Below are 20,162 nucleotides of genomic sequence, written 5' to 3'. Positions count from 1 at the left end.
AAACTACTAAAAGAATGAATAGGTTAATCTGAATATTTATAGACATTATTTAATTGTAAAGTTGTTTCTGTGTCAACTTTTTAAAAAGTTTTAAGTAGAAGAAAATTTTGAGGAAAATCTTCATATCTTTGATACCTTAGAACAAGGTATCGTTAGAATTATCATGACATGAGATGTAAGTATAATGTGATATATATAAAACAAAGAGGATCTTAAGGGAAGGAGAAGTCAATCTTTGAAGGGTAGGACTATTTGTTTTTAATATGACCTCTCTTTATTTTAGAATTGATAGATGTCACATGCACCCTGCTGCTTCTAAACCCAGACTTTACCACTGCATGGAATGTGAGGTACGTCATTCTCATCAATGATAAAGTGAAATTGTCCATATTTCTGAAAACATATAAACCCCATAAATTGTTAATTTTTTGAAAAATGCAGTATAAATCACATATTCATGGCATCTTACACTTATTTCTTCTATGCATTCTTTATAACATCTCCATGACAATTCTAACATACACTTTGCTCCTTTTTGCATATTGATGTCTGTTCTCCCTAAATTTCTTGCCTGAAATATAAACTTTCATGTTGAATTGCAGTATACCATTTGATACATGCTTTTATCTTCCTTCTTTTAGTGGGGATAGGGACAATCAACATAGCTGATTGGATTGTAAGGTGTTGATTAGTATATTTGAGAAGCACTGCAGTGCAGTGGAAAGTGTAAAGGTGAGCATTAACGGTTACGAACTTTCAGTCTCGGTCTAGTCACTAACATTGTGACCCCCGTGGGCGAATCGTTTGAAGTCTCTGGCACTCAGTGTTTTGGAGAGGGACCACTTTTTATTAGTATCTTAACTTCTTTAATTCTGATGTTTTAGCTTTAAACACAAAATACTTTATAGAAGTATTAAAATTCAGACCAGGTTCATTTTTTTAATTGAAGTTTTTGTCAGTTAAACAGTACGTATGACTTTTAAAATTTGGTGGTTTTTTTAGAGTAATACTAATTTTCTTAGGGGAAAGCGGGATACAAATTATAGATAAGTAAAAGTGAAGTCCTATTGAACATAGTGAAAATGTTTTAAATTTTCATGTAGGGAAGAGCCATAGATTATAGTTCTTTATATGTAAAGATGACTTAAATAGTACCTTAATTTTCTGTGAATTTTAAGCAAGTTTGCATTCTGAGTTAGTGTTTTATAATACCTACTGAATTTTATATTTGTAACTTTATATTTGTACCTCAGTTTATTAAATTTAGGTAATTTCTATTATATATTTTTAATTATCTTTTGAATAATTAATCAGATATTTAAAGAGTAAGAAAAGGATAGAATGAGATCGAATGCTTTAAAAATTTACAAATTTTAGAATTCCAATTAAAAAAAAATTTTTTTTTTATGGAAAGCTCCACAGTGGTTAGGAATTAGACTAATGTTTAAGAGTGGCTACTATATACTAGGGACCATACTATAAATTTATACATTATCTCATTTAATCCAAGCAATACTTGATAAAATTTGTTCATTAATTCATCAAATATTTATTGATTAACTGCTATATGCTAGATCCTAGGCACTGGGGATAGAGCCATGAGGAATTTTTATTCTAGTAGAGGAAGAAAAGCAGTAAAGATATTAATAAGTAAAATACATAGCAGATCATGTGCTGGTAAATATCCTATGGAGAAAAAGTGGGAAAGGAAGATAGGGAAGGCCAGTAAGAGACTGGAAAGAGTGATATTGCAGTTTTAATAGGGGACGTTTGAGCAGAGACTGGCATGAAGCCAGGGGTCAGTCTCTGTGAATTTTGGGTTAAGAATATTCCCAGTAGAGGGAACAGCAAGTGGAAAAGCCGTCAGTCATACCTAAAGCATTCCTGGGTATTCTGAGACAGCAAGGAAGCTAGGGTAGCTGGAGTAGCACAAATGAGGGAGAGAGTAGCAAGAGATGAGACCAAGAGAGTGATGGGCCAGATCTCATCAGGCTTCATAGATTCATAAGCTGCTGTAGAAACTTTGACTTTTACTTCGAGTGAGATAGAAAGTCATTGAAGGTTTTCAAGGTTAGGAGGGAGAGTATCTTATGTTTTAAAACTCTGACTCCAGTGTGGAAAGTAGACTGTAGGAGTGCAGGGAATGGTTAGGAAGTTAAGAAGTGGTTGCAATAATTTAGGAGAGTGATGATGGTGACTTGAAGTAGGCAAAACTCAGCACTAGAAGTTGTGAGAAGTAGGAAGATTCTCACTGAATTTTGTAAACTGTGTAAGCTTTGACTGTAACTAATAAACTGATTTTAAAGATGCAAATTATAAATTGGATGTGAGAGATGAAGAGGGTCAAGCTTGACTCCGTTTTTGGCCTGAGTAACTGAAAGGTCGGAGTTGCTATTTACTGGAATGGGGATGTCTGGAAGAGGAGCAGATTTAAGTGTGTGGAGGGGCGGTGGATGCTAGTTGGAAGTCCAGAGTTCGGTTTGGGACATGTTAGGTTTGTGCCCAAGTAGTTGTGTATGAATCTAAAGCTCAGGAGAGAGTTCTAGGCCGTGTAGAAATTTGGGAATCACTAGAAAATGTGCAATATTTAAAACCGTAAGATTGTTTGAGATACCCATTATAGTGGGTATAGATATTAGAAGAGAACCAGTCAAAAGACTAAGCACTGGGGCACTGTAAGTTTCTAGAGTTGCACAGTGCAGCATAGTAGCCACTGGCCACATGTGGCTATTGAGCCCTTGAGATGTGACTAGTTTCAGTTGAGATGTGATCAGACTTTGAAGACTAAGTACCTCAAAAAGCCAAATATCTTTTTTATTAATAATTTTTAAATTGATTACATGTTGAAATGATAATATTTTAGATATATTAATTAAATAAAATATATTACTTTATACTTGTTTTTAATGTAGCTGTTAGATAAATTTTAAATTACATACATGGCTCTTGTATGACTCTCATTATATTTCTGTTGGACAGTGCTGTTCTAGAGTTTGCACGATGAGGAAGAATCAACAAAGGAGACTTTTAGGAAGGTTCTATGAACTTACAGCTGAGAGCTTTCTTAAGGGTAGAGACCATGTCTTTTTTCTTTTTCCTTGTTTCCCTAGCTTCTAACACTCTAGTGCCTGGTATGTAATAGATACTCAAAGTTTGCAGATTGGGCACTGAAAATAATTAAATTCAGTGAAAAAGAAATGACTGTAATAGAGAAGTGGGAGTACCATTTTTATTTATGTTCTCATATTTCTTATCATTAAGAGGAATTGAAAATCCTCCCACAAAAAAAGATTCTTACTATACATACACAAACACATACATAATTCATTGTATATTCTATAGGGCAGTTTATTGTAGAAGAAAGAAGCTAGTTCTTAAGATAAATGGATCTTAGTTCTGTTTCATCGATTAGCCAGCAGTTGATTTTGGGCAAGACCTTTTTCTCAAGAGTTTAGTTTCCATATCTCTAAAAGATTTGAATGGGTAATTTTTTAAACGATTCTTTTGAAACTTTTTTTGATTGTATGTAGCTTGGTCTTTTAAAGGGAAATTGCTCCATAAATCTAACTTCAGTATGTTAATAGCAGTTAATCTTGAAGCTGTTCCAGTAAGATGATTTGGTAAGTTTTGTGCTAGAGTAATAGAAAGGAAATCTTGATTTTTTAAAAAATCCATTGTAGATATGTGTTCTCGTAAATTTTAGTTTGTATTAGTAAGATTGACATATGCAGACATAGAATCTTGAGTACATTTTGAGCAAAAAAATAAAAGCAACTTTGGATGTAAACTGATCTAACCCTTTAAGGTCTCTTACTAATCAAGTCAACATTTTGTGTGTTATTGTCAGTACATTTATTCTGCAGTAGCTTCAGGAAGCATTGAATGATTTTTGGTTGTATTTTATAAACTGCTAAAAGATGATGTAACATATCAGTAGTTCAATTTATAGGTGTTTGCAGTCTTAGGGAAAAAAATAGGGGCAAGAATAAGATTTTGAGCTTATCTCCTGTGATTACAGTGAGTAAGGCATGTAGTTTAAAAATCTAGCTCGTTCTAGGGAAAAATGACTAGTATTTCTTTTTTTGCTTTGAAATTGCCTTGAAAATTGGTTAATTAATTGATGAAAGACATTAAGTTTTTAATACTGTCCTATTTTTCATCAGTCTATGAACATAGAGTAAGCAAAACATCTTTGAGCAACTAAAATAGCTGACAACAAGCTCCAGTGATTCATATTCTTTACTCATAGCCTGTCGATTTAAAGTGATAACCTTATTTTATGTAGATCTGATGTTTGACACTTTGAGCATAAAAACCTTGAGCAGGTTACTCAGTCTCTCCCAGCTTCAGTTTTCTCAGCTGTAAAACTGAGGTAGTATTGGGTTGCACTGTATGAAATTGTTGTTTTTGTAGACCAGAAATTATTAAATCCAAGCATCCAGATCCTGGTTTCTAACACCATTCTCTAATAAAAGGAACTGAGCTTCTTGGAGAAACAGCTGGTTCTAGGACTAGGCCAGGAAATATCCCAGATTAGCTGAAACATCAGAGAGCCAGAAAGTAAGGAAGGGCTTCCAGTAGCCAAAGCTGGAGCACTTTGGACAATAAAATAACACAGTATTGGATTATACCCCAGGGTGAAAAATGGATTCCATAAGTCCATGCTAACATAAATCGATGCTTGAATAAGCAAACAAGAGACAATAGACAAATCTCCCATATGGGAGAATTCCAAATAATTTATCTAGAAAACTCCACTGCCTCAGCCAGGTATCCAAGGTCAACATCAAAGGTGACAAGTCATGCTGATACTATGCACCTTTGCTATTATATGGTAAAAATGACACTTTACCTTTGTGGTCCTCTCAAAACCCATAACCCTTGTCTAACCATGAGAAAAATATACGAAATACCTGATTAGTGCTCTTCAAAACTGTGAAGGCCATCAAAAACAAGGCATATCTGAGGGACCAAGAGGGGCTTACAAAGATATAACAACCAAATGTAATGTGATATCCTGTGGGGATCCTGGAATTTAAAAAGGACATTTGGTAAAAACTAAACAATTCTGAGTAAAGTATCGACTTCTCATACTAATCTATCAATGATGATTCATCAATGGTGACAAATGTTCCATAGTAATATCAAATAAGAGAAACTGGGTACAGGGCGTACAGAAATTCTCTGTGCTATCCTTAAGAACTTTTTTGTAAATTTAAAACAATTCTAAAATAAAAGGTTTATTTTTAAAAGACAAAAAAAAAAATTCAGTATCAGCAATTTCATATGGTTCAACATATGTTGTCGTGAGAATTAAAGTAGAAAATATATGTAAATCACTTAATACAGTACTTGATTCAGGAGAAGTATTCAATAAATGGTAGTTTTTATGAAGATAACTTTTATTATCATTATTGTTATTTCAGATAGAATAACTGAAGATTGAGGCGGGGGAAAGTGGCATTTGTTTATTCAGTATATGCCAAGTACTCAGCTGACCAGTGGAGACTGAGCCATGGATATGATATACACAGAGAGAAGCCATAACCAGTAGTGTGAGATAAGAGATAAAAACTTTTAAAAATAAGGTAAACTTTGCAGAAATATAAAAGCACAGGAACTCACATAGGTGAAGAAAGCACACTGCTCACTTTAGTAACCCCTGGAGGCTCCTGTGGGTGTATTTTAGCTCTAGCACTACCTGATTTTCATAGTGATGAACTGGCGTCTTCAAGGGAAAGTGATGAGGTTTTTCATACACTCTGTTTCGTTAGTAAGTGAAATATGAGTCAAAAAACTTAAAGGAATAACTTTTATTGTTTGAAGAATCTGCTACATGGGAAACCTCATTCCTTTTCAGTCTACTTTTTGTTTCTTAAAACTTCTTTCAGTCTCCTCCCTTCTCCCACATTTGAGTAAGTCAGCGCTCACCTAATTTTACCCCATAACAAGGTTGGTATATAGCATGGCACTGTTCCTTGCACCCTCCGCTCTATCCTGAATGGCACAGATGCCTTGTCCTTTCTTAATTGGTTTTTTCCACATGAATTTCATGACTCTCACTTCATGTCTTCTTCATCTGTTAGCAGTGGACCACCTATGGCTTTCAGGGTAAATATACAAGCCCAGCTTTTTCAATATGCCAGAAAATAAAGCCACCTCAAATTTGAGACAATACTCCATTTCTTTAATAAGAGTCAAAAAAAAAAAAGATTTTTTTAGGCTAATATCATGATGTATATAAACTGTAAGGTATGTACATGAAATAAGCAAGTTTCTTAGGATATTTAATTTTTCAGTTTAGTTACACACCTTTAAAGTAACTTGTTACATGAAATAATTTATAAATTCTTCATTTTCCTACTCACATTTTATTAGACAATTTAATTCAAATCCTCACATGGCTTATTGACATCACTGACTTTGTCATTAGGAGAAGTGTTTTCAGTTATCTAGCACAGTTTTCCAGAGCACATCTTGTTTACTCACATTTACATTGTTTCAGATACAACACTTTTTGAACCCATGTGTGACTGGAAATTTTATCTCAGGCTAGATTCTTACTTGAATAAATTAAAGCAGGTGGTTTTCTTGATTGGATCTCTAGCTTACGGATAGCCATAACTTAACTACTTACCATATTTCTTTTTCAAGTGATCTTTTAAAAACTGGTTTATAGCAAGATTCTACAGTGTTCGGTCCTACTCCCCAGGAGTTTATTAAATTGACAGTAAAATTTTGCTTCCTTTTTTTATGATTCTATCAGGTGATCTTTTTAAGCATACATATGTACCATTAATTGAGGTTGTTTCAGGCTAAGATGTCTTCACAAATACTACTTTGTTGTTCAAAATTAAAAAATTAATAGTGCCCCTAATTTAAGAAACTTTGTAAAGATACAGTTATAAGGTGACTTCCTCTTTTCTGAAGAAAATTTGATTTCCCATTATGTCTAGACATATATGGGAACAAAGGAAGGTGGTTGTAAATAAGGAGAGGTTTTAAATTTAGTGAATGGAAGTTTGGCTTAGTACAATAAATTCTTTACAGTAGTGGTTTTTAAACACCAGTGTGCCCTGGAGGGCTTGTTAAAACACATTGCTTTGCCCCCCTGGGGTTTTTGATTCAGTGGGTCTGGGGTGAGGCTTAAGAATCTGTATTTCTCACAAGTTCCAAATGATGATGATGATGTTGCAGTTAGGGACCCAACTTTGAGAAACACTGCTCTGCAAAGTAGTTTAAATTACATAGAGCAATATTTTGCCTTCTTTTACTCTACAGATATCCTGACTTATTGTATGAACAAAATGTTACTGATTGCAGAAGAAAAAGAATCTAGAACTGCAAAAGTAATTGGCTATTGCATTAAAATATTCTTTTAATGACATAGATTTCCTGAACATTGAAACAAAAATAGTGAAGAAAGCATTTTTTAAAGCAACCGTAAACCTTGATAGCACTTCAAATTATTTTACAGAGTGAAGTCACTGAACTAAAATAAAATTGATTATAAAATGCAAGTATTTATTATCACTATTTAGTATTTTCATTAATAAGGAAAGTATTTTCCTTATCAAATAAAAATTTAGAAATAGTGCATTGCTGTTGGAAAGAAAATGTATTGTGGTATTTAGGAACTAAATCCATCTATGTAGGTAAGATGCATGAGCTGGGCTCTGGTTTTCTTGAGATTAACTTTTCTAAAATTAGTTGCATGATCAGCCCTACCACACAAAAGACATTTTAAGTTTAATAACTACTAGCAAATGAGCTAATTTTATTATAAAACAATAGATAAATAGAAAATTGGGAGTATAGTCACTGATATCAGAACTTATTATCAAAAGCTTTCCTGAGAAGTTAAATCTAAACCTAAATTATATTTACCTGAGAAATAGGTGGAGATCTCTTGCATGACATTCATAATTATGCTGAAGCTTTGAACAGTTATAAAACAACAAAACTTCATATCCCTGTAACTTCTGTTTATATTTCAAAAAGGAATGGTCTAGTGTATCAGCCATCCAGGTACTTCGCCTGATAATCATCTTTTGGAGACTTATCCTAATTAATATTGCAAACAAAAGAGGTTACAAGCACTAAGCTCTTTGTTTCAGAATTCTTTTAGGACAGCAAAAACTTGGAAACAACCTAAAATGTCTAACTATAGGGGAGAAGGGTTGTTAAATTACAGGATAGCTACTGAATGAAAACTATCTGACCATTTAAAATGTTCATTTTAAAGATAATATAGAATCATGGGGGTAATTCTTAAGGTAAAAGAACAGAATATAAAATTATATGTTAAAATATATGTGCATATGAGGAAAGGTAGAAGGGAAAATCCAAAAATAGAAATAGTAATTTTGTTAGGGTAGCAATTGAATGATTTTTTCCCCCTTACATCTCAGTCTGTTGTATTTGTTGTTGTATGTGTGTTTTTGGAATGAACTGGACCATATCAAGTCCTATTTAAGAAGCTAGAGCAATTCTTAACTAGTACTGGATTTGTTGTACGGATACTGATGTGAGGCCTCGTAAGTTTTGGAAACAATACAAGCCAAAAAACTCATTTGCCTTCTACCAAATAGTTAACTAAAGTTCCACTGTTGATTTCAGAGCTTCTGTTCCTGTTTTTAATTTGTTGTTTCAAGATTATGAGACTACATTCTTAATTACTGTGTGTGACATAAGAGTTTTATGGGGTTTTTTAATTCTTGGAAATTTGCTTCACAGTGAGGTTATATTAATAGTCATGCAGTATGTTTGTACAGAAGGATAAAGTAATGGTTCTTTCTGTTTTTCTTTTACAGAAAAGAGCTGATCCTCTCTGGCACTTTAAATCCAATTAAGGACTTACATCTGGGGAAACTGGCCTTAACTAAGTTTCCAAAGAGTCCAGAAACATGGATTCACAGGTGTGGTTAATTTACACCATAGGCTTCTTTCTTAGGATTCAAAATGAAAAAACACTGAATGTGAAGCAGGGTCACATACTGGTTCAGAGTATGAATTCTAAAGTCAAATTATCTACATTTAATTCTAGATGCCATTACTTGCTACCTATGTGATCTTTGGAAATTATTTAACTTCTTCAAGCTTTAGTTTTCTCATTTGTAAAATGCAAATAATAATTACATTTATCTCAGAGTTAACAGTAGAGTTTACATGAGATAATGCTTGTAAACTGTTACAGTGCCTGGTATATATTAAATACTCAGTAAGTTTTAGCTATAATTATTAACTATCTGAAGCCATCATGGAAATGGCATTTAGATATTCATCTATAGTGAGCAACTTGAGTTTTATTAAACTTGGGTTTAATTCATTCAGATGTGTTCCTGGTAAAGAGGGATGGTGGTGGTGATGGTTGTGGTTATTAAAATTAACCAAATAAGGGCAGCTGAGGTGAATAGTGTGTAGGCTGAGCTAAAGTTGCCAAGACCATAAATGCAAAGAATATTTTTGGGTTAAAGGCCTGAGGCAGGGAGCCAAAGTGCACATAAGAACTCTATTCAAAATCCTGGCTGTCTGGAAGCATCTTTCTCTTGGATCCCATGTAACTACTCTGTTTTGACTGAAATGAGATGGTGTGGGCTTATCGGTTGGGGTCAGTGGGGAGACTCTCTGAAGAAATCTGTTCTCAGTTTATTAAGCCACTTATAACTTTTCTTAAATCCTGAGCATTTTTAGGATCTTAAAGTCAGTTCAAGGTATCTTAGCTGTAATCTTGTCTTTGGCTAGCGTTGAAGGTCTACTTCCGAATGATACAGTTAGTTGTATTTTCTCCCTTACTGGAAATTGGGATAGCAGACTTCTGAGAGGGATATGATTGTGTGTATAGAGGTTAGGAAAGGGGTAGTGAAAGGGGAAGGGAATTACTAAATATGTATCCATCAATTTATTGGCTTGCCTGATATTTCATAAAGCAAGTTTTGGTTATTAAAAATAACTTTTGTTATTTGAAAATGACATGAGATTTCTTACTCAGTTTAGAGGAGTTTAAACCTTTGGGTTGGAAATGTTCGGTGTAAAAAGAATGCTTTCGTACAAGAATATATTTGTGAAAACTAAAAACTAAGTGGTTAGAAAACACTTTTTTAGTGCTTTTCATTTACATGTATGCTAATGAAAATCTTAAATAGACAGGGGGAACATCTGTGGATAAAGATATTTTGAAACCTCCTTGATGGTTTAACTAATTGTATTGTATTTGTTTCTTTCCAGATTCTACGCTATAATATAGACATTTTGCTTCATGAAAGTTGTCTTAATGCAGCTTCTTGTTTGCAAACAAATATACTTAGGGCGAGGCATGCATATATAATTAAAGATGTGAACCATGCTTCTCTTGCAGTATTTATGAGCTATAAAATAATATCCTTCCTCCCCGCCAGCCCCAAACACACACACGAACAGACCAGTGCCTTCACATTTCCTAGCCGAATAGAGTTTTGGAGTTGTCATTTTGGAACTAGTGACATTTTCTTTTTGACAGATTAATTTTAACATTTTAGAAATCTTTCTCTTTTTTATCTTTGTCCTTTCTCTCCTACCCGCCCCCCACCGTCCAGGCTGTGAAAATTATGTCTTTAAAAACACAACAACAAAACAACAATCCCCTCTCCCCCTCAAAAAAGAAAACTGGACCAATAGGTATTATTTTGCATTGACTGTGAATGGCAGTTAAACTAAGAACAAAGAAAACTCGGTTGTTTTCCTCTCTGTTTTATTTTCTTTCCTCATTTCTTTCCAACATGTTACCTTAACAGGCGATGGGTGCTACAACAGCTAATTCAGGGATCCTCCTTGCCTTCCTTTGTGACCAAAGGAAACTTGGGAATAATTCCTGCAGAAAGGACACAGCAACTAATACGAGAAGAGATGGAGGTCTGTGGTGAAGCAGCAGGGAGATACCCAAGCAACTACAATGCCTGGTCACATCGCATCTGGGTTTTACAGCACCTGGCCAAGCTAGACATCAAGGTAGGGCTGTTACTGTGTGTCCCTGTCTGCCTTTTAAATCTTCTGGTAGTATAGTAGTTCCTTCTCAGAGGAGCTTTAAAGGAGAAAAGTAGAGAAACTAATGGCTCAGTAGTCTGGAGAGGATTGTAACAGCTGATACCCCCAGGGGAACCCTGGCAATTTAAAAAAAAGCTTTCATTTCTCACCAGCATGGTTTTGGCACTCTTAGGCTAGTGCGTTGGTAGAACAAAGCAGGTTTAAACAATAAGACTGAGTATAACTCATTTTGTCCTGAAAGAGGAAGAGATTATTAAACCTTACAGAACTGAAATTGTTCTTTCTTGGTATATGGTTTGGTTATGTGACTTCATGTGCTTAATCGGCTGGCTGGCTGTTCACAGTCTCCTCTCCTGGGGAGGGAGAAGATCCCACCCAGGTGTTCCCAAACTTGGCTGAGTCTATAAATTATCTGAGGATTCCTAAGTCCCACGCCAGGCCTACTGAATCAAAATGAGGGTAGGATTTAGAGATCAGTATTTTTCACAGGCTCAGAGGGTTATTTGGATGCAGAGTCAGGTTGGGAACTATCACAACCTAATCCTTTTAGTTTAGAAATGAGGAGATGGAAGTTTCCTGAGAATTTTAATGGCTTAGACTTAGCCACAGTTGTGTCATTTATTATTCATCAGAGTGAGAACCAGGTATCCTTGCTCTTCTTTTTACATACTACAGCTTCTCTATTTTTTTTCTTCACTTCATGTGGTATCAGTGCCAAAGAATCTAGAGTACTCTTCTAAAAGCTTCCCAGGCTTGAGACAATTTCAAGGGATCAGAATGCCTCACATGATGCTTTCAGATTAATGGAGAAGCATTCTCTAATTTTCATTCACCACCTCCTCCTTCCCACATCTCTCTTCAGGTTCCCTCTCCTCTCTCTGTTTCCTAGTCAGAGATACTTCCAGAATAAACAGAGTTTTCATCTCTGAGGGATTTTAAGCCAACAGTTCTGAAAGAGCATCCCCTCCCTCCCATTTATGTGGCTTCACGCTTCAGGAAGGGAGGCCACATAATGGAGTGGAAAGAGAAAAGACAGAATCACATTGACCTGGGTTCAGATTCTGGCCCTGCTAGCTATGTGTGGAAAGTAAGGCTTTAATGTTTTCATCTATGAAATAAGGGCTCTGCTGCCTGTCTCAGTGGATTATTGTGAGAATTACTTGTGTTAATGTGTATAAAGTATTGGACTCACTAAATTTTAGTTCCTTTCTCTGTTGCCCATAGATTGAACGTTTAGGTGCAACTTGGCTACCAGTTTGCTTGGTCAACTCAGTGCAATTCATTCATGAAGAAATACTGAAACCCTATCATTCCCAGATATTAGCCTGTACGCTGGGTGTGGCCTAAAGACAAACAGATTGCTCTCAACAAATTGAAAATCTAGTTGAAGAAACAGGTACCAACAATTACAAAGCAGTGTGACATTTGCAGGAACTGAAGGAATCTCAGGGTATAGTGGGAGCACTGAAATGGCTCCTTATCCCAACTGGACTCATTGGAAACAGCTGCTAGAGAGAGGGATGATGCTCTGTCAGGAATCTGGAGGAATGAATACATGGTACCTGGTGGGCTGTGGGGGTATGGAGTGCTTTAGAGCCAGTCATCTCAGCTCCACAACTTGGTAGCCTGTGGGAGGTGGGGAAGGGTAAGGGAAAGGTTGAGGATAAAGGCAGAGTCCAGGTGTGCTGAGAGATCTTTAGAACCTTTCCTGCCTTGGGGTGGACCTTTTAAAGTGGCAGTCCCATAAATCGGAAACATGAGGCCAAGGTGATATTCCCAGTTGCTTGAGACCATCCGATGTTAAAGATGACAACTCAGTGATGTGTTGACTCAGCTGCCTTGGCCCACTGCTAGGCTTATACACGTCAGCCTGCCCTGCCCTGCCAATGGGAGTCTCGGCACCCTTCCTGTCACCACCCTCACCCAGTGTCTCTCACTCTTAGTGAAGAGTGCTGAATTTACAAAATCCCCTTTTCTGTTTTTGTAAGCCATTGGGCCCACCTAGGAGATCATGTCCTACTATGCTTTGTCTGTTAGAGGAAGTTATCACAAAAGTACCAGTTATCTAGAGCAGCTTAAAAATGCATATAAAATGAACTGGTATTTTTTTACTTAGAAAATTGAAAATGATTTTTTAAAGTGCTGATATCCAGCATTGATAAGGGTATGAAGACAAGCACTGTAAGGATTGGTATAATCTTACCAAAGGGCAATATGGCAGCGTTTACCAGACTTTACCCCCTAAAATGTGTTATCCCTAACCTAGCAGTTCTGCTTCTAGGAATTCATCCTGAAGGAAAAATGGGAGATGCAGTATGATTTAGTGATTAAAGACTCCACTCAGTGGTCATACAGACATAACTTGAATCCTGACTTTACCACCAGTTTGCTGTGTGGCCCTGAAAAGTTTTCTTAGCCTCTCTAACCTTCAGTTTCCTCATTTGTAAATTGGGGACAATAATTCCTACCTCATCAAGTGATATAAATTAAATGGGAGAATCCACCTAAAGTGGGTATCACAAGTGCCCTTACTAGTGATCAATAAACACTGGCTAGTATATTAAATATGGAAGTTTGATATATGAAAATACTGTTTATAATAGTGAAAAACTGGAAACAGTCTAATCCTCCAATAACAAGGGATTGCTGCATTACAGCCCATCACAAAGTGGAATATTTTGTTGCTACTAGAAGTTATATTTTGGAAGATTATTTTAAACAAAAATGTTCACAATAGGTTAAGGATATAAAACTAAATAAATATGAGATAGGTCTAATATTTTTTTTAATATATTATTAGCATTGAATGATATTTAATGTGTTTAGAACAGGGCCCAGCATCTTATGAGTGCTCAAAAGATATTTATACACATATACACACACATACACAATGCTGTTATTGACATATTTTCTTGTATTTTCTGTAAGCATGTGTTAATTTTCTATTCAGAAAAAAGGGTTAGAGAATAAAGAATGTTTAATAGTGCTAGAGGGTGGAATTATACGAAGTTTTAATTTTCTATTTTTTGTTCCCTGTGATGTTTATGTGTTCCAGTGGACATATATTTAAGTAAATTTTAAACTAGTCTCACTTTTGAGGGTGGGATGGAAGGAAACAATCACAGTTGAACAAAGTTTATTATATTATCTAATTAAAAGTTGATATGGTGTGTCACCTGAAAAAGCACATAGGATCATATTTCCAAAAAAGATATACACATGGCCAATAAAGTCATAAAAAGATGTTCAACATCATTAGCCACTGGGGAAATGTAAATCAAAACCACACTGAGATACCATTTCACAGAACTAGAATGACAAAGTTAAAAAGACAGACTATAACAAGTGTTGACAAGGATGTAGAGAAATTGGAACCCTTATACATTGCTGGTAGGAATATGAAATGGTGCCGCCACTGGGGAAAACTGTTTGACATTTCCTCAAAAAATTAAACATAGAAACACCGTATATGACCCTGCAGTTCCATTGCTAAGCATATATACAAAAGAATTGAAAAGATACATTTATACCAAAGCTTGTATGAGAATGTTCATAGCAGCATTATTCATAATAGCCAAAAATAGTAGTACCCCAAATGTCTAGTATCTGAGGAATGGAAAAACAAAATGTGATATATCCATACAATGGAGGAGTATTCAGCCATTGAACAAGGAATGAAGTTGCTGGATACTATAACATGGATGAACCTTGAAAACATCGTGCTGATTGAAAGTAGTGTTCCATTTATATGAGATATTCAGAGTCAGCAGAGCAGATTAGAGGTGCTAGAGACTGGAGGAGATGGGAATAAGGGTTGTTTTGGAGGTGACGAAAATGTTTTGAAAGTATAATCATCAGAGAAATGGCAAGTCAAAACCACAGTGAGGTATCATCTCACACCTCTCAGAATGGCTATCATCGAAAAGTCTACAAATTACCCTAGTCCACTGTTAGTGAGAATGTAAATTGGTGTAGACACAATGGAAAACAGTATTGAGATTCCTCAGAAAACTAAAACTAGAACTACCATACAGTCCAGCAGTTCCACTCTTCAGTATATATATGAAGAAAACAAAAACACTAATTTGAAAAGATGCATGTACCCCAGTGTTCATAGCAGCATTATTTATAATAGCCAAGATATGAAAACAATCTAAGTGTGCATCAATAGATGAATGGATAAAGAAGATGTGGTTTATGTGTGTATAGACATGCACGCATTCATGCACACACAGTGGAGTAGTACTCAGCCATGAAAAGTAATAAAATCCTGCCATTTGCAACAACATGGATGGACTTAGAGGGTATTATGTTTAATGGAATAAGTCAGACAGGAAGATGCTATGTTATCACTTATATGTGTAATCTAAAAAAATAAAACAATCGAATGAATTTAACAGAAACATACTCATAGATACAGAGAACAAACTATGGTTGCCAGTGGGGCGAGAGAAGGGGGAGGGGCAAGATAGGAGTAGGAGATTAGGAGGTACAAACTACTATGTATAAAGTGAATAAGCTACAAAGATATACCATGCAGCCCAGGGAAATACAGCCACTATTTTATAATAACTTTAAATGGGAGTATGATCTATAAAAATGTTGAATCACTGTGTTGTACACCTGAAATTAATATTGTAAATCAACTCTACTTCAATTATAAAAAAAGGAAAATATACTGGAATTAGACAACAGTGATGACTATGTAACTCTGTGACCTGTACTAAAAATCAGAATTTATTTTTCAACTTCAAAAATTGATCCTAAATAATAAAGCTGCAAGGAAAGCTGGAAATTGTTGAAAAAAGAAAAATGAGAAACATTGTGTATAACCATATATTTAAATGTTTATAGAAATAGAGTAATTAAAACTGTGGTACTGGCTCAAAAATAGACACAATAATGAAAGAGTATATAAAGCCCAGAAACATGTCCCAATGCATGATATTTACAAATTTCATGCATTATAAATAGGTCATTTCACATATCCTTTGTTCGGTTTGTGATGCTGATAAGATTGACTTTTTAGAATTGTTAGATTTTATTCTATTTTTAGATCATAACTATTTTTAACTAAGTTAACTATTGTTAACTAAGATTAACAATTTTAATCTAATTGTTGGATTTTAATCTCATATACAAAACTGAACTCTAAATGAAATAAAACATATCTGAAGAAAAAATATTTAAAAAATCATTTGCAGTAATATATTAAGAAAAATATTTACAATGCAGACTTAATACCTTTAATATATAAAGATCTCTTACAAACCCATAAGAACAGTAATTGCTATCACAAAGAGTAAGTTAAGCAATTCATAAAAGAGGCAAATTAGGCAATACAGGCAATTTGTAAAAGACATAGAGGAAAGATAAGTGAATAGGAAAAAATATTTAGCCTTAGCGATAATTAAGGAAATGCAAATTAAACATGATTTTCCACTTAATAAATTAGTGAAGATTAAAGTATTGGTGAGGAATTTAGGAAACAGACATTAAGGTATACTTCCAATAGAAATATAAATTATACAGCCTTTCTGGAGGGCACTTTAACAGTATATATCAAGAACTTTACAAAGTTTTTCTCACTGTTCTAGTAAGTATACTTCTAGAAATTTCTTCTAAATAAAAAATAGGATATGCACGTAAATTTATATATGTATGTACAGAAGAGTGTTTCTTATGCAAGGTGGAAACAAAATGAGAGAATGGTTAAATTGTGATCATTTTTAGGATGAAATGTTATGTAGAAGTTAAAAATGATGTTGTAGTATAATAGTGACATGAGAATATATTTATAATTTAAGTGGAATAAGATTTCAGTATAAAAGAGTATCCCAAATTTGTGTTAAATAAACTGTGCACACACATACATAGAAAAGCTGAAAGACTGATTGTATGCTGGAAAATAGGATAATGAGTGATTTTTTTTTCTTCTTTATGGTCTACATTTTTACATTTCTCTATAATGATCATTTTGTATCACTTTTATAGTCAGAAGAAAAAAACAAACGTTATATTAAAAAATTTATAGGACTCAGGGCATATGTATATAAGAACAAGCATTTTCAGTAGTCTTTCATTTTAAACCTGTTATCTGTTTCATAGCCCTGCTTCTATAGCTTTCTTATAATTTATTTATTCATTTATTCATTTTTTATATGGAATGTTGGAAGAGAATAATGATATTTAAGGCATATCACATAAAGGTCATTTACTCTGTCAGTGCCTTATATTTAAGCCATATTTTTATGCAGTATCTTTAAGATCACTTAAAAGTAATTGCTGTCTTTTTTTAAAAAAATCATTGTCTATAGTTTCTTATCTAGTAAGAAAATGCCCTCAAATTCCTGTTAAAAGTTTCTTCTCTAGTTTAGTACATCATACATACTAGGGAAAAGAATATAGTGAATTTTTCTGTTAGTCTCAGAAAAAATTTTAAAGGAATTAAGTTAGTTTTGTTGAAAACCTTTAATGTATATGCTGGGGTTTTTTGAGTCAAAATTACAATAAATTATATTTTTATATGTAGAAATATGCAGTAAGAAATAATCTAAAGATTTTTCATGTTATATAAATTCCTTTTAAACAAGTTTTGTATTCTTTTCAATGCATATTAAGAAGCTGTACCAGAATTTAAAAGCTGCTATATTATAGCCTGAATGTCCTGCAGGTTAATTCCTCAAAAGTGTAATTCTTCAGAAAAACCCTTAAGATTAGTTTTTGTTTTTGTTTTGTTTTTTTCAGGTAGAAGTTTATCTGGTGCTATTTTGCTTACCTTTTGACTCAAATAAGGAGTCTCTTGTTTTCCATTTCTCAGAGACCCACCAGCAATAGCCTCTGAAATAAATTTATGTGGCTATGAACTAATTCATTAGAATTTAAAGGAGCTTTTTAAAACATTTCACTGATATAACTCAGCCATCCTGGCTTGGAGTTATCTAATCCCTCTGTACTATTCACTTCATTTATTAAACTGTTTATTCATTCATTGATTCATAAAATACTTATATATATAGGGTGATGGAAACATTATTTAGGAATAAGTATCTCAAAGAACTTACAGAATTTAGTGGGGATAAAAAGATGTACAGAAAATTTTATAGTATATATGGTAGAATACACGAGGACTGTGGAGGTTCAGAAGAGGGAAAGGCTTCTCCTAGGGAAGATAACGGACCATGAGGAGTGGAGACGGATCTTGGTTAAGGAGTAGGCATTTGCCTGGAACCTCTGAGTGGGTGAAAGCAACTTTTGGTGTTGTGTGGTCTATATGGTTCACTGTTGACGAGTGTATGTCTTTATTCCTTAGCTGGTCTGAAGATCCTCTGATGGAACCTGGTAGGCCCTTGGATACACCTTTTCCTAATCAAAACCCATTTGCGTTGGCTACCTGTCCAAAACACTGCCAAACAATTTTTTTTTTTTATAAATGCTGCTTTTCTTTTTATCATTCCATTTGAAATTCTTTAGTTTGTGAGATTGATAATACAAAGATTTAAATAATTCACTGCTGAATTTTGTCTTACCTACTTAAAAAAGCCATTTATCATTGATTTTAAGTATGTTTGAGAGAAATAGTGAAAGTCATGAGTCTTTGAAAATTTCTGTTATTCACGCATCATGTTTTTGTACTAAGCCTTTAGAATTAGGTAGTGAACAGAAACAGACATGGTCTCTGCCCTACTGACACTTAGAATAAAGGAGAAATAATTACATTGAGTAAAAAAATTGTAAGTTAGATATAGTACGAATTAATTAAATGTGGAAGGTTTCCATCAAACTGACCTCTGAATTTATATTTTCCCTTCAACGTAAGCATTGCTTGAAAGTGAGCACCCTAATGTTTATCGTTATTTTAGAATTTGGCTTTTCTATGTATGTGCCAATCAGAATGTGATTGATCAACGTCCAGGGAAAGGTCCTTAAGCTCTGTTTCATTAAAAAAAAAAAGCCATTGCTTTATAAAGGAAAGGGAAAACTAGTACTTACTGAACTACCACTGACAGCACTGTGTTGGATGTTGTATACACAATATGGGTAGGAATGGTATTGTCAAAACAGAGAATGAATCAAAGAGAAATCCAAAGCATTAATGGAGAAAGTAAAACCTTTGGCAATTCCTCATTTCACTTCCCTTTTTTCTTCCTACAAGATTCTTCTTGATGAACTATCTTCTACTAAACACTGGGCATCCATGCACGTTTCAGACCACAGTGGATTTCACTACCGCCAGTTTTTATTAAAGTCTTTGATTAGCCAAACCGTGACAGACGGCTCTATATTGGAACAAAATCCTTTGAGAAGTGAGCCAGCCATAGTTCTTCCAAAAGATGAAGAGGCAGTGGCTTCAGCAGAGGAATCAAGAATAAATCTTCCCCATCTTCTAGAAGAAGAAGTTGAATTCAGCACTGATCTTATTGATTCGTACCCAGGCCATGAAACCCTTTGGTGTCATAGGTAAGAGAAGGGAAGATCTGTTTCCAGCCTTAAACTGTTCATGTCCTTAGAGCTGCAGAAGGTCTTACACCTGACTCCTGCCTACTTGGGTAAATGGCGGTAATCTGATTGTGGAGCTTTGCCTGTGTGGTTCAGAGGAGTTTGTGTTACCATATCCTCCTCCTCATGGTCATCATCAATAGGAGGTTCCTCATGTAGATCTTTGCCAATGACTCAGATGATAGTCTTCATCATTGACTGCACAACAGAATAATGTGTGTTACTTCCAAACTAAAAAGTTTCTGGACTACCTCCTTGGAGATCCTGATATTTAGCATATCTGGGATGGAGTGCTGCCATATTTTTTTAAATAAAAAAACCCTAACAGATAAATTTGTTGTACAGTCAGGGTTGAGACCATTGATTAGACTCAGAATAGTTAAGCTTTTGTTCTTCCCACCATGATGGCCTACAAATTAACTTACGTTGAGTATAATCTTTTGACACTTTGTTTTTTTAAAGTAAAATGTACTTTGAGAGTGGATCAGTATTGTTAGGAAGGAGTGAAAGAGGGTTAGCAACCTCATAACTTGAGTTTCCAGTACATTTTCACAGTAATTTTCATGTTGAAATGAAATCCAGATGTGGGAGCCCCCTGATTGGTTTATTTTATCATTTAGTTGGAGACATCTTTGGTGTTA

General features: G+C 34.6%; 1 protein-coding gene across 4 annotated transcripts in view; it reads left to right on the top strand.

The window, feature by feature from the left end:
* Positions 1-20,162, top strand: part of PTAR1 (protein prenyltransferase alpha subunit repeat containing 1) — a 58,495-nt gene that overhangs the window by 16,758 nt on the left and 21,575 nt on the right. For 2 of the 4 annotated variants that reach the window (XM_074361681.1, XM_074361680.1), the window contains exons 3-6: positions 284-350; positions 8,814-8,918; positions 10,773-10,986; positions 19,178-19,482. In XM_074361681.1, coding sequence (XP_074217782.1) covers positions 284-350; positions 8,814-8,918; positions 10,773-10,986; positions 19,178-19,482 — 691 coding nt within the window. The other 2 variants (XM_074361683.1, XM_074361682.1) reach the window with 2 other exon arrangements.

Source organism: Camelus bactrianus, chromosome 4 (genome assembly GCF_048773025.1).
Source record: "Camelus bactrianus isolate YW-2024 breed Bactrian camel chromosome 4, ASM4877302v1, whole genome shotgun sequence".
Lineage (NCBI taxonomy): Eukaryota > Metazoa > Chordata > Mammalia > Artiodactyla > Camelidae > Camelus > Camelus bactrianus.
This window is presented reverse-complemented; position numbering and strand designations above follow the sequence as displayed.